The sequence below is a fragment of the Rhinopithecus bieti genome, unplaced genomic scaffold (genome assembly GCF_001698545.2).
Source record: "Rhinopithecus bieti isolate Rb0 unplaced genomic scaffold, ASM169854v2 scaffold_15850, whole genome shotgun sequence".
NCBI lineage: Eukaryota > Metazoa > Chordata > Mammalia > Primates > Cercopithecidae > Rhinopithecus > Rhinopithecus bieti.
This window is the reverse complement of record NW_016809273.1, coordinates 3,947,897-3,957,870: the sequence shown is the minus strand read 5'-3', so window position 1 is coordinate 3,957,870 and position 9,974 is coordinate 3,947,897. Positions and strand designations below refer to the sequence as shown.

The following is a 9,974-nucleotide window of genomic DNA, read 5'->3' as shown; positions in this document are numbered from 1 at the left end:
GTGTTGGGAGATCCACTGCTCTCTTCAAAGCTGTCAGACAGAGTCGTTTGCGTCTGCAGAGGTTTCTGCTGCTTTTGTTGTTTTTGTTGTTGTTGTTTAGCTGTGCCCTGTCCCCAGAGGTGGAGTCTACAGAGACAGGCAGGCTTCCTTGAGCTGCTGTGAGCTCCACCCAGTTCGAGCTTCCCAGCAGTTTTGTTTACCTACTTAAGCCTCAGCAATGGCGGGCGCCCCTCCCCCAGCCTCGCTGCTGCCTTGCGGTTAGATCCCCGCAGACTACTTGGTTAGCAATGAGGGAGGCTCCGTGGGTGTGGGACCCTCCCGGCCAGGTGTGGGATATAATCTCCTGGTGTGCCTATTTGCTTAAAGTGCAGTACTGGGGTGGGAGTTACCCGATTTTCCAGGTGTTGTGTGTCTCAGTTCCCCTGGCTAGGAAAAGGGATTCCCTTCCCCTTGTGCTTCCCAGGTGAGGCGATGCCTCGCCCTCCTTCAGCTCTCGCTGGTCGGGCTGCAGCAGCTGACCAGCACCGATTGTCCGGCACTCCCTAGTGAGATGACCCCAGTACCTCAGTTGAAAATGCAGAAATCACAGGTCTTCTGTGTCCCTCACGCTGGGAGTTGGAGACTGGAGCTGTTCCTATTTGGCCATCTTGCTCCGCCCCCTCTGATGTTTTGCCTTTTAAAACTGGTTATCGCAGTCATTCTTTTTCTTTTCTTTTCTTCTTTCTTTCTTTTCTTTTCTTTTTTTTTTTTTTTTTTTTTAACAAAGTCTCACTCTGTCACCCACACTGGAGTGCAGGAATCTGAGGTGTGGTAGAAGGATGTCCTTCCACCCACTGCAACCTGCAACCTCCACCTCCCAGGCTCAAGGGATCCTCCTACCTCGGTCCCTGGAGTAGCTGGGACTACAGGTGCATGTCACCACGCCTGGCTAATTTTTGGTATTTTTTTTTTTTTTGTAGTGATGGGTTTTCACTATGTTGCCCAGGCTGGTATTGAACTCCTGGACTCAAGCAATCCATGTGCCTTGTGCTCCCCAAGTGAGGGGATTACAGGTATGAGCCACCGTGCCCAGATAGCAGTCTTGATAACACAGAAGTCTTACATTTTACACAGTAAACTCATAACTTTTTTCCTTTATGCCTTTTAAGTTTTATGTTATACTTGACAAAGCTTTTTTCACACTAAGATTATATAGATATTCTATAGTTTTCATTCTGTAGTATTTATATCGCTCATAAATTTAGATATTTGTTCCATCTTAAATTTATTTTGTGTGTTAGAGTGAGGTACAGATCTAATTTCAGAAAACAATTTTCCCAAATGAAAATTCAATCAGCTCTCCTGCATGCCTTTGGTCAAAATCAGCCTCACGGATTTATGCCCCCAATTCAGGTGTTCAATGAGGGATGCTAAAGCTAGATCGAATGCATTGTCCCAGAACATCTCTCTATCTGGGTTGTAGAAAAAGAATAATCTTATGTCCTTTTAACACACTTAATTTAGAATCAGTTATGAGGCCCCCTATGTCCTAATCTCCACATTACCTAATACACTGCTCTATGCATAGCAGTGATTAAACATATCTGTGGGCTTGAAAAAGGAGCTAGAGAAAGGAATGTAAAGAAGAGTACAACACTATTTATGCCCTCAAAGTTAACCTAGTAGAATAAGATATACTTTATTCAACTGTGTTTTAGTTGAGTAAGAATGACGAGAGACGAATAAAGTGAAGATACATTTCATACTTCGTTTTTTTACCATCCTGACAACGCATTTAGGATATTTACAGATAATATATGCAAACCATTCAGCCCAGTGTCTACATATAGTAGGCTTTCATGACTGGCAACTTGAAAATTATTTTCTATTATGTCAGGGGTTCAATAGAGGCAAAGACTTCTTTACCATGGAATCTTCAAGTTTTTAAGATAAGATAGTTTCATGTAGAAAATAAGAACCTAAACACTCCACTAAATATTAAATTTTAAAACTATCGTATGGTTATTTACCACTACAACTTAAAAAAAAAAAAACCCTGCATTGATACTCTCTTCCTAAAACTAGACATAAGAATTCCACACAAAAAAAAGATAAACATTAATGAGTGTTGTTTGAAATTATATGTCTCGGCTCTTCAATCATAGTCTTCATCCATAAACTCTAAACTAAGACCAAAGCAGGAATGAAACTAATACATAAAATACTATAACTTTAATGTCATATGTTAGGATAAATCAATAGGAGGAATAAATCTGAAGTGGCAGAAATAACCACCTTTGACTTGCTTGGCATTTAAACCTTTCGGGCTTGGGGAATCACTGATGCGGTACTTTAAGGGGATTTGATTTTATAGGCTCTTTAGCCCAAGAGGTTTTAGGCATACAGAAAACGATGTGGCCTTGGAGATATGACAGGCATCAGGCTGTCACCATGAAGCTGCCTGGCTTTTAAATGGCTTGTTCCCAAGTTTGAATCCATAATCCACTGGTAGAAAAGCTTCAGACTTGCTGGCAAAGGTGAGAGATGCTCAGAAGCCATTACCTTATAATAGAAATTGATAGATAAGTGGACCATGGAAGTTTAGACTCTGACCTAAAGGGAAGTGGAGAATTGAATTGAGGTAATTATCTTGTTAACTTTGGACAAAATTAAAGTTCACCTTTAAATATGCCAGATCATTAATACCAAAGTACAGATCCTCATTCACTTACATGATAGGGTGAAAAGAAGTTACTACAATTGTCTAGTTTTATTTAAAACATTATAATTCATAATTTTTTATTTAAACACATTTAAAATATGTGGAAAGCTCAAGGACTGGGAAAATAGGAGAAAAGGTACCCCTGAATATTATTATTTAAATGGGAAACCTTCTTTTATTACTTCGCTTTTCCTATCTGGAATAAGAGAGGATGTATTTGCCTTTAGTATTCTGATCAAAGAAATGAGAAGGAAAAGATGGATGTTAATAGAGGTCATCTCAAATTAAATCTTTTACTCTTCAATCATAGCCTGTGTCTATTATATTCTAAATTAGGACAAAAGCAGAGACCAAACTAATTTATGAAAGTCTATGGCTTTAAATAGCTTATGTTCAATAAATTAACATAGAGAAGCATATGCTGTGGGAATTAGCTAAAATCTATTATCACTGATAAAAAATTTCTACCTTCGAGTCTTTAGGCACAGTTGCTAAATAATTGCTACTTATTGATCTCTGGGAGGAAACTGGCGTCCCATTGGAAGCCGAATTCCCTGATCAGTGCTAGCTCATGATCACTACATCAACCAGGTCTGACTTAAACAAGTAACTGTATGCCAGTCTACCAAAAGGCAGTGTTAAGAGGCATTCAAAACCCCACTTAGGAAGCAATGCAACGTTAGGCGACAGTCTACTCCCTCAAAGAGCATCCAGTAAAGGTCTTTCTATTTCAGCAGCTTTGCAGGGTATGGGGTAAAGCTTGAGAGTGGGAAAGAAAAACTAGACTGAGTAGTAATAACTCACCCCTCTAAGTCAATCTTCTCTGCATGAGGCTTCTAGGGCATCTTATTTTCAAATCAGATTAAATCAGGCATGTAAGTAAGGAAACGTAGGCACAAAGCCAACTAATCAAGCTGAAAGATATGATTTGAATTTAATTATCTATGCATTTTAGAGCAAAATATAATTTAGCAAAGAAAAAAGAAGCAACATTTGAAAAGCTATCTCATTTATTCATCCCACATTGTGAGTGCAGATACAATATTTGAAACTGATATTCTCTAAGAGTATTTTAAAAAGGTGTAGTAACTGGGATGTGTTTCTGTAGTATATTCTCTGATTTTAAAAATTAAAATGCTTTAAAATTTTACTTGGGATAATTCAAAATGAACGACGTGGAATTTTAACAGCAATTTAGGCATCATGACTTTAAAAAGTCAGAGACTTCAAACTGTGTCACAATAAGTTGTTCTCATGCACGGCTACATGGTTATTCCTTTATTCTTTTAGGAGTTTTTCTAAATACATTCTCTGGATTATTTACATAAATTTTGCTTTTTTTTTTTGGGGGGGGTGGGGAGGAGTCTTGCTCTGTTGCCCAGGCTGGAGTGCAGTGGCACAGTCTCAGCTCACTGCAATCACCACCTCCTGGGTTCACGCCATTCTCCTGCCTCAGCCTCCCGAGTAGCTGGGACTACAGGCACCCACCACCACATCTGGCTAATTTTTGTATTTTTAGTAGAGATGGAGTTTCACCTTTTTAGCCAGGATTGTCTCAATCTCCTGACCTTGTGATCCGCCCACCTCAGCTTCCCAAAATGCTGGGATTACAGGCGTGAGCCACTGTGCCAGGCCAAATTTTGCTTTTTAATTCAAATGTTCCATAATGTATCTTCTTGATTTTTAGAGAATTTTATCTGTAGAATTTATAAAGGCATGAATTCATTTGCACAATTACGTGACAAATGTTACTGAATGCCTGTTTGGAGTCATGCAGAATGCTAAGTACTAGCATTTGCAATGGTGGGCTTACATGGGCACTGTTTGTGGACTCATGCAGTTAAAGTCCAGTAGGGGGAAAGATACTGCAAAAATCACTGCACAAATGAATGAAGATTTAAAATTTAAAGTAACTGCTATGAAGGAAAACCATATGATTCAATTAACATGTGAAAAATGTCTCATCATGGGAATTTAGCTATAAATTCTGAGTAAAATGTTCATTTATTAGTGTCAAGCACCACGATATTCCTGTCTGGTTTTTATAGATAAAGATTTTGTCCTAAGAAATAAGAGGAAATTGTTACAAAACCTAGAATGAATTGCAGACAAGATATGCACAATGTAGAAATACTGTTCCCTGCCCTCCTCACCAAACAAACATTTTTATAATGTTTGTGAAGTAGGAAGAGAGGACGTCAGAAAGCACAGAAAGAAGAAAATATATCAGTATGCTAAAAATATTTCCTTCCATCTAGTAGACAAATTGCTTCTAAAAGAGTCAGGATTCAGTTCAGGATGTGTTTCATTTTTGTTTTTTAATCCAAGTGGGCAAAAATAGTTTTCAACACACCACTTGTAGAAAACGCTTAATTTAAATGTGTGTGCATGACCATTGAATATATGGTTATTTTAAAATGCTTTCCAGTGATTGATAAAGGGTTGTATGGTGCTATCTTTGTTCTGTTCCAGGAGATTATGTGGTTATGTCTGTCTACTTTGATCTGAGCAGAAGAATGGGATACTTTACCATCCAGACCTATATCCCCTGCACACTCATTGTCGTCCTATCCTGGGTGTCTTTCTGGATCAATAAGGATGCTGTTCCAGCCAGAACATCTTTAGGTGAGACACCTTTGTTTAGGTTGCAGTTTCTCAAGACAAGTGGCAAATACAAGTAATTTTTACTTCCATTTCTATGTTGATCTGCTTTAAATTTAGCCTGCAATTGCATAGAAATACCATTAGTTTCATGTTCAAGAGAATTGGTGTTTTTTAAAATAGTGTTTAAGGTTTTCTACTTCTGCAGTTTGGTTCTCCTTAGTTACCTGGATAGGTTTTCTTGAGTAACTTTTCTTAAGAAATTTTAGTTAACTACTTTTTAAAAACTGTTTTAATATTAACAGATGGGTTTGTTTAGGTCTCTGGGTCATATGCTGAAGCTGCTTGCACCAGCTCGTGAAAGCTGATTGTGTTTCTCTCTTCCCAACTTGGTATTCGATGATGTCACACTGATAATGTGAAATCAGCCAAGGAGGACATATTAAGAACATGGAAACAATAAAAATCAAGGTCTTCTATTTTCTAGAGTTAATTGTTACACATTTATCAGCATGCCATTGACTTTTGGCTATTTGCCGCATGAGTAATTATTGGGATAACATTTGAAGTAATTGGCTCTTTACAGAAGAGCCATGAAAAAAATACTTTTGAGAAAACATATTTACCTGTGAAATTTTTGGGGGGAAAGCGACTCTTAAGATTATTTGCAATTTGCTCAATCTAATATATATGGCGATTTTGTCTTGAATTTTCACATCTTTTTCTTCACATGGGGAAGAAGGCTCACACAGACTAAAATAAAGCCCAACACGTGAAACTTTTTAAAACCTGAACTAAAACTAAAGCTTGTGAGAGGTGAATAAAATTCAACACCCTTTCATCAGCTCTGTAAAACCTAGAACCACATCTCTTGCTGACTGTCTAAAGAGCCAGTAGGGTGTAATACCTAGGAAATTGGGTTTTGAAGTCCCACAAATATGGGTTTGACATCCCACATTTAGTATAACATTAGAATGTCATTTAATCTCTAATTCACAGTTTCCTCATATATAAAACATGTATAATTTCCTGCACCTAACTTATTGGGTTCTACTAGGGTTAAATAAAGTATTTGATGCAAATTGCACATAACAAAGTAAAGCCTCAGAAATGTTGGCTACTATAATCATTTTCTGACAAAATGGTCTGTACTAAGTTATTAAGCTGAGGGCAGAAGTGATTAGTGGGGGAAAAAAGACATCATTTGCATATCTGTCCTCTTCCAAACCTAATTTAGTTTCCCATCTGTTTCAAAAGAAAGTTATTTTGATTTTTCCTGTTATATGTGGTACTTTATGTTACAAGTACTTCTCAAAAATTAAAATATCTTGTCTAATGCTACATGCTGAAACAAACCCCAAATATGTTGAGCCTATTACTTTAGGACTCTTACTCGTCACTGTGAATGGATATATACTGCATTACATGCTTCTATGTCTCTTGTCAGAATGTCAGTCTTGTACATCTCTAGTACAGTGCCTGAAACATGACTGGTACCTCAAATAATTGTTCAATTAATGTATACACTTATGAATGGATGGAGCAAATACATTGACGTATTCCAATCCACCCACTTCCCAAAAACATTTTAAGGATGAGATTTCCAATCAGTCTCTCCTCTTGAACCCTGGATTCTTGCTGGCCAAAATCTCTCTCATGACTCTTTGGGTATCTCATTTAACCCACTCAGTAAATGAGTATTCACTGGCAAAGGGTTATGGTGGAAGAAAGGATCAAAGTGAGTGAGTTTTGGAATGAGTGAGAGGCCCTTGAGCAAACAGCAGACAAGTGCTTCTATTTGTTTATAATTTGTAAGTCAGGAATGCTCAATATTGTCTCTATGTCTTTTCTATTCTTCACAACACCTGCATGTACAAGTTGCTGTAATGATCATTATTATCACAATTTTTAGAGCTGAGCTAAGTAAGCAGAGTTGTTGCAAGGTTTGATGACATACACAAAGTCACAACATAAGGAAACAGTAGATCTGCACCTCAGCTGATGGGACATAGGTTTGCTCTGGGTAGGAGGCCTTGTTGAAGGCCAATTGTAGGTACAGATGAGAAGCAGAGCTGAGCCAGTTTCTCTATTTTAACTTTGCTGTCTCACTTTTCTAGATCAGTGCTCCTTAAATTTAATTGCACATTTAAGTCACTAGAGGACTTTTTGAAGTGCAGATGGCTTAGTTCAATCCCAAGAAATGTTTATCTAATGTGTTTAGAACATGACTTAGGTGTTAGGATTGAAAACCAAGCAAACAAAACATCCCCAGGTGATTCAAATGTGCAGTCACATTTTACAACCCTGCTCTAGATTTCATTGAGTCCCATTACTTTTTCCAATGTTTACAATCCAGAGTTAAATGAGATGACCTTAAGCACATGCAGACCTTAAGCTTCTTGCCACAGAACAGTTAGGCCATGTTGTTTGATGAGCAAGATAAATTTATCCACGTGACTCAGAGATAGTGGCTGTTTTCTGAGCACAGAGTCCTAGAACATGGGTAGCCATCATCTTGGAGCATATAAAAGTGAATGTAGTTTGGTTCCCAGGTGGTAGTTGGTGAGGTGTATTTCTGGTGTAGTGACAATCAATGAAATGAAAATACCATTTGGTATTTTTCACCCAACTGATTTGAGGTGAGGTAACATCCCTGAAGAGCTTACTTCATGGCAAGACTGGGAGGAACTGGTAAAAGCTGTGGATATATTTCATCTACCCCAGGTAAGAGAAGTCTAACTTATTTACTTATCAAAATGGAAGCTGTCTTATTGTTGGTTGAGGAGCCAATATAAACCATCCCTGCTCTGCCTCTCACTATTGATGTCACCGTAGTCTCTTTCCTGTGGCTCCAGGCAGAGCCCTGAAAATATCCTAAGGAATTTGTTCAAGAGTCTACTTCTACATGGCTGTGATGAATGTCTATGTAGCCTAAATAACATTTTCCCAATTTGCTGGATCAATATTTAACTTGCATGTCAGAATTTGTTTCTTCCAAATTATCACATGCCACATTAAAAAAAAATTAACTCATCTATAGTACCTACCATAAATACTGACATTTTCACTTGTCAAGGGTCAAGTATGGCCTCGGGCCTGATTGTAAAATGAAGGCCACAGTGCCAATATAGTTTTTCAGTCCTCCGCAAAAATATCAGTTGTGATTAGGTACAACGAGGAATTTACATGCATTAATGCACAGCCAACCTAATTAAATGTTTTTTAGTTTAAGAAATAGAACTTTCTTTTCTAAAATAAATACTATCAATACCTAATATTTATTGGGATTTTACTAGGTATTGGTACTTTACACACATTTTTAAATATAATCCTCACAAGAGACTTATAAGGTTCCCCATCATTATCACCACCACTTCCAGTTTGTAGATGAGGATCTCAAACCTCCCTAAGGTTCTACCATGACAACATGGAAGATGCCAGACCATATTACCTCCCTAGTCAGGAATCTACAATAGGTCCCATCTGTCTGGCATTTCATTCCACATATTTTTCATGTATTTATGGAGCTAAAATACTTGGTTCAGAGCACAGCATTTGAAGTCGGGCTGCCTAGGTTTGTATCTCATCTCTACCACTTTCTATCTTGAACAAATTTTTGTTCTTCCAATGCTCAGTGTTTGTTACCTGTAATAATAATAATAATAATACTTACATTATAGAATCATTATGAGGATCTTGTGAGATAATAGAGAGAAAGTGCTTGACACAGTACCTGGCCAAAGGAAAAGATCATTAAATCTTAACTACTGTTCTTTGCAATCAAAAATATCTCCCAAAAGTCATAATTATGGATTCCTATTATCAAATGTAGATTGAGCATCTTTGATCTTTCATGTGTATACTACGCATTGATTCATTGTTTCACACATTCATTGAACAAACATTTATTGAGTCCCAGCATGATACTCCACTGCATTAAGACAGATTCTGTTGTTGTAGAGTATACAGACTAGAAAGGGAGAGTGGTTATTACATAATCAGTAATAGTATAGAAAAGAGCTGATGGTATTTATAAACGTAGTTCACTTGATCACCTCTTTCCTCTATTAAAGGCTACCCTTCCTCTATCGTTATTTCAACCAACACTAGTCTTTCCACTCTCTGGAATTTCATAACACAGTATGTATTTAGTAAACTTTCATATTAAGTTACACTTAAATGACCTAAGAGAACCACATGGTTCTTGGAAATGTAGCTAAACCCTTCAAAAATGGCTCAAAGACTTGAACAACTAGGAAGATAACAGCAATTTTATTTCCTCTTACTTATCCTTTCCTCAAGAATGTTTTTGCTTTTCTCAGTTTTCTTCTAAGCATATTCTACCAGTTACCTACTTACTAGAGAGTAAAAGCTTTACCTCTTTTCCTGTATGACACTGGTGTTTTCTCAGTATCTTCCTCTTCTCTTGCCCTCCAAGTCTCTCTACCTCTTACTTTCTTCTTTCTTTCTCTTTCCTTCTTTCTTTCTTTCTTTCTTTTCTTTCTTTTCTTTTTCTTTCTTTCTTTCTTTCTTTCTTTTTTCCTTCTTTCTTTCTTTCTTTTCTTTCTTTTCATCTTTCTCCTTTCTTTCTTTTCTTTCTTTCTTTCTTTCTTTCTTTCTTTCTTTCTTTCTTTCTTTCTTTCTTTCTTTCTTTCTTTCTTTCTCCTTCCTT

General features: G+C 37.3%; 1 protein-coding gene across 2 annotated transcripts in view; it reads left to right on the top strand.

The window, feature by feature from the left end:
• GABRG2 (gamma-aminobutyric acid type A receptor subunit gamma2) overlaps positions 1-9,974 on the top strand; it is a 96,595-nt gene that overhangs the window by 77,701 nt on the left and 8,920 nt on the right. For both annotated transcript variants that reach the window (XM_017889036.1, XM_017889035.1), the window contains exon 7: positions 5,174-5,326. In XM_017889036.1, coding sequence (XP_017744525.1) covers positions 5,174-5,326 — 153 coding nt within the window. The remainder of the gene's footprint in view (positions 1-5,173; positions 5,327-9,974) is intronic.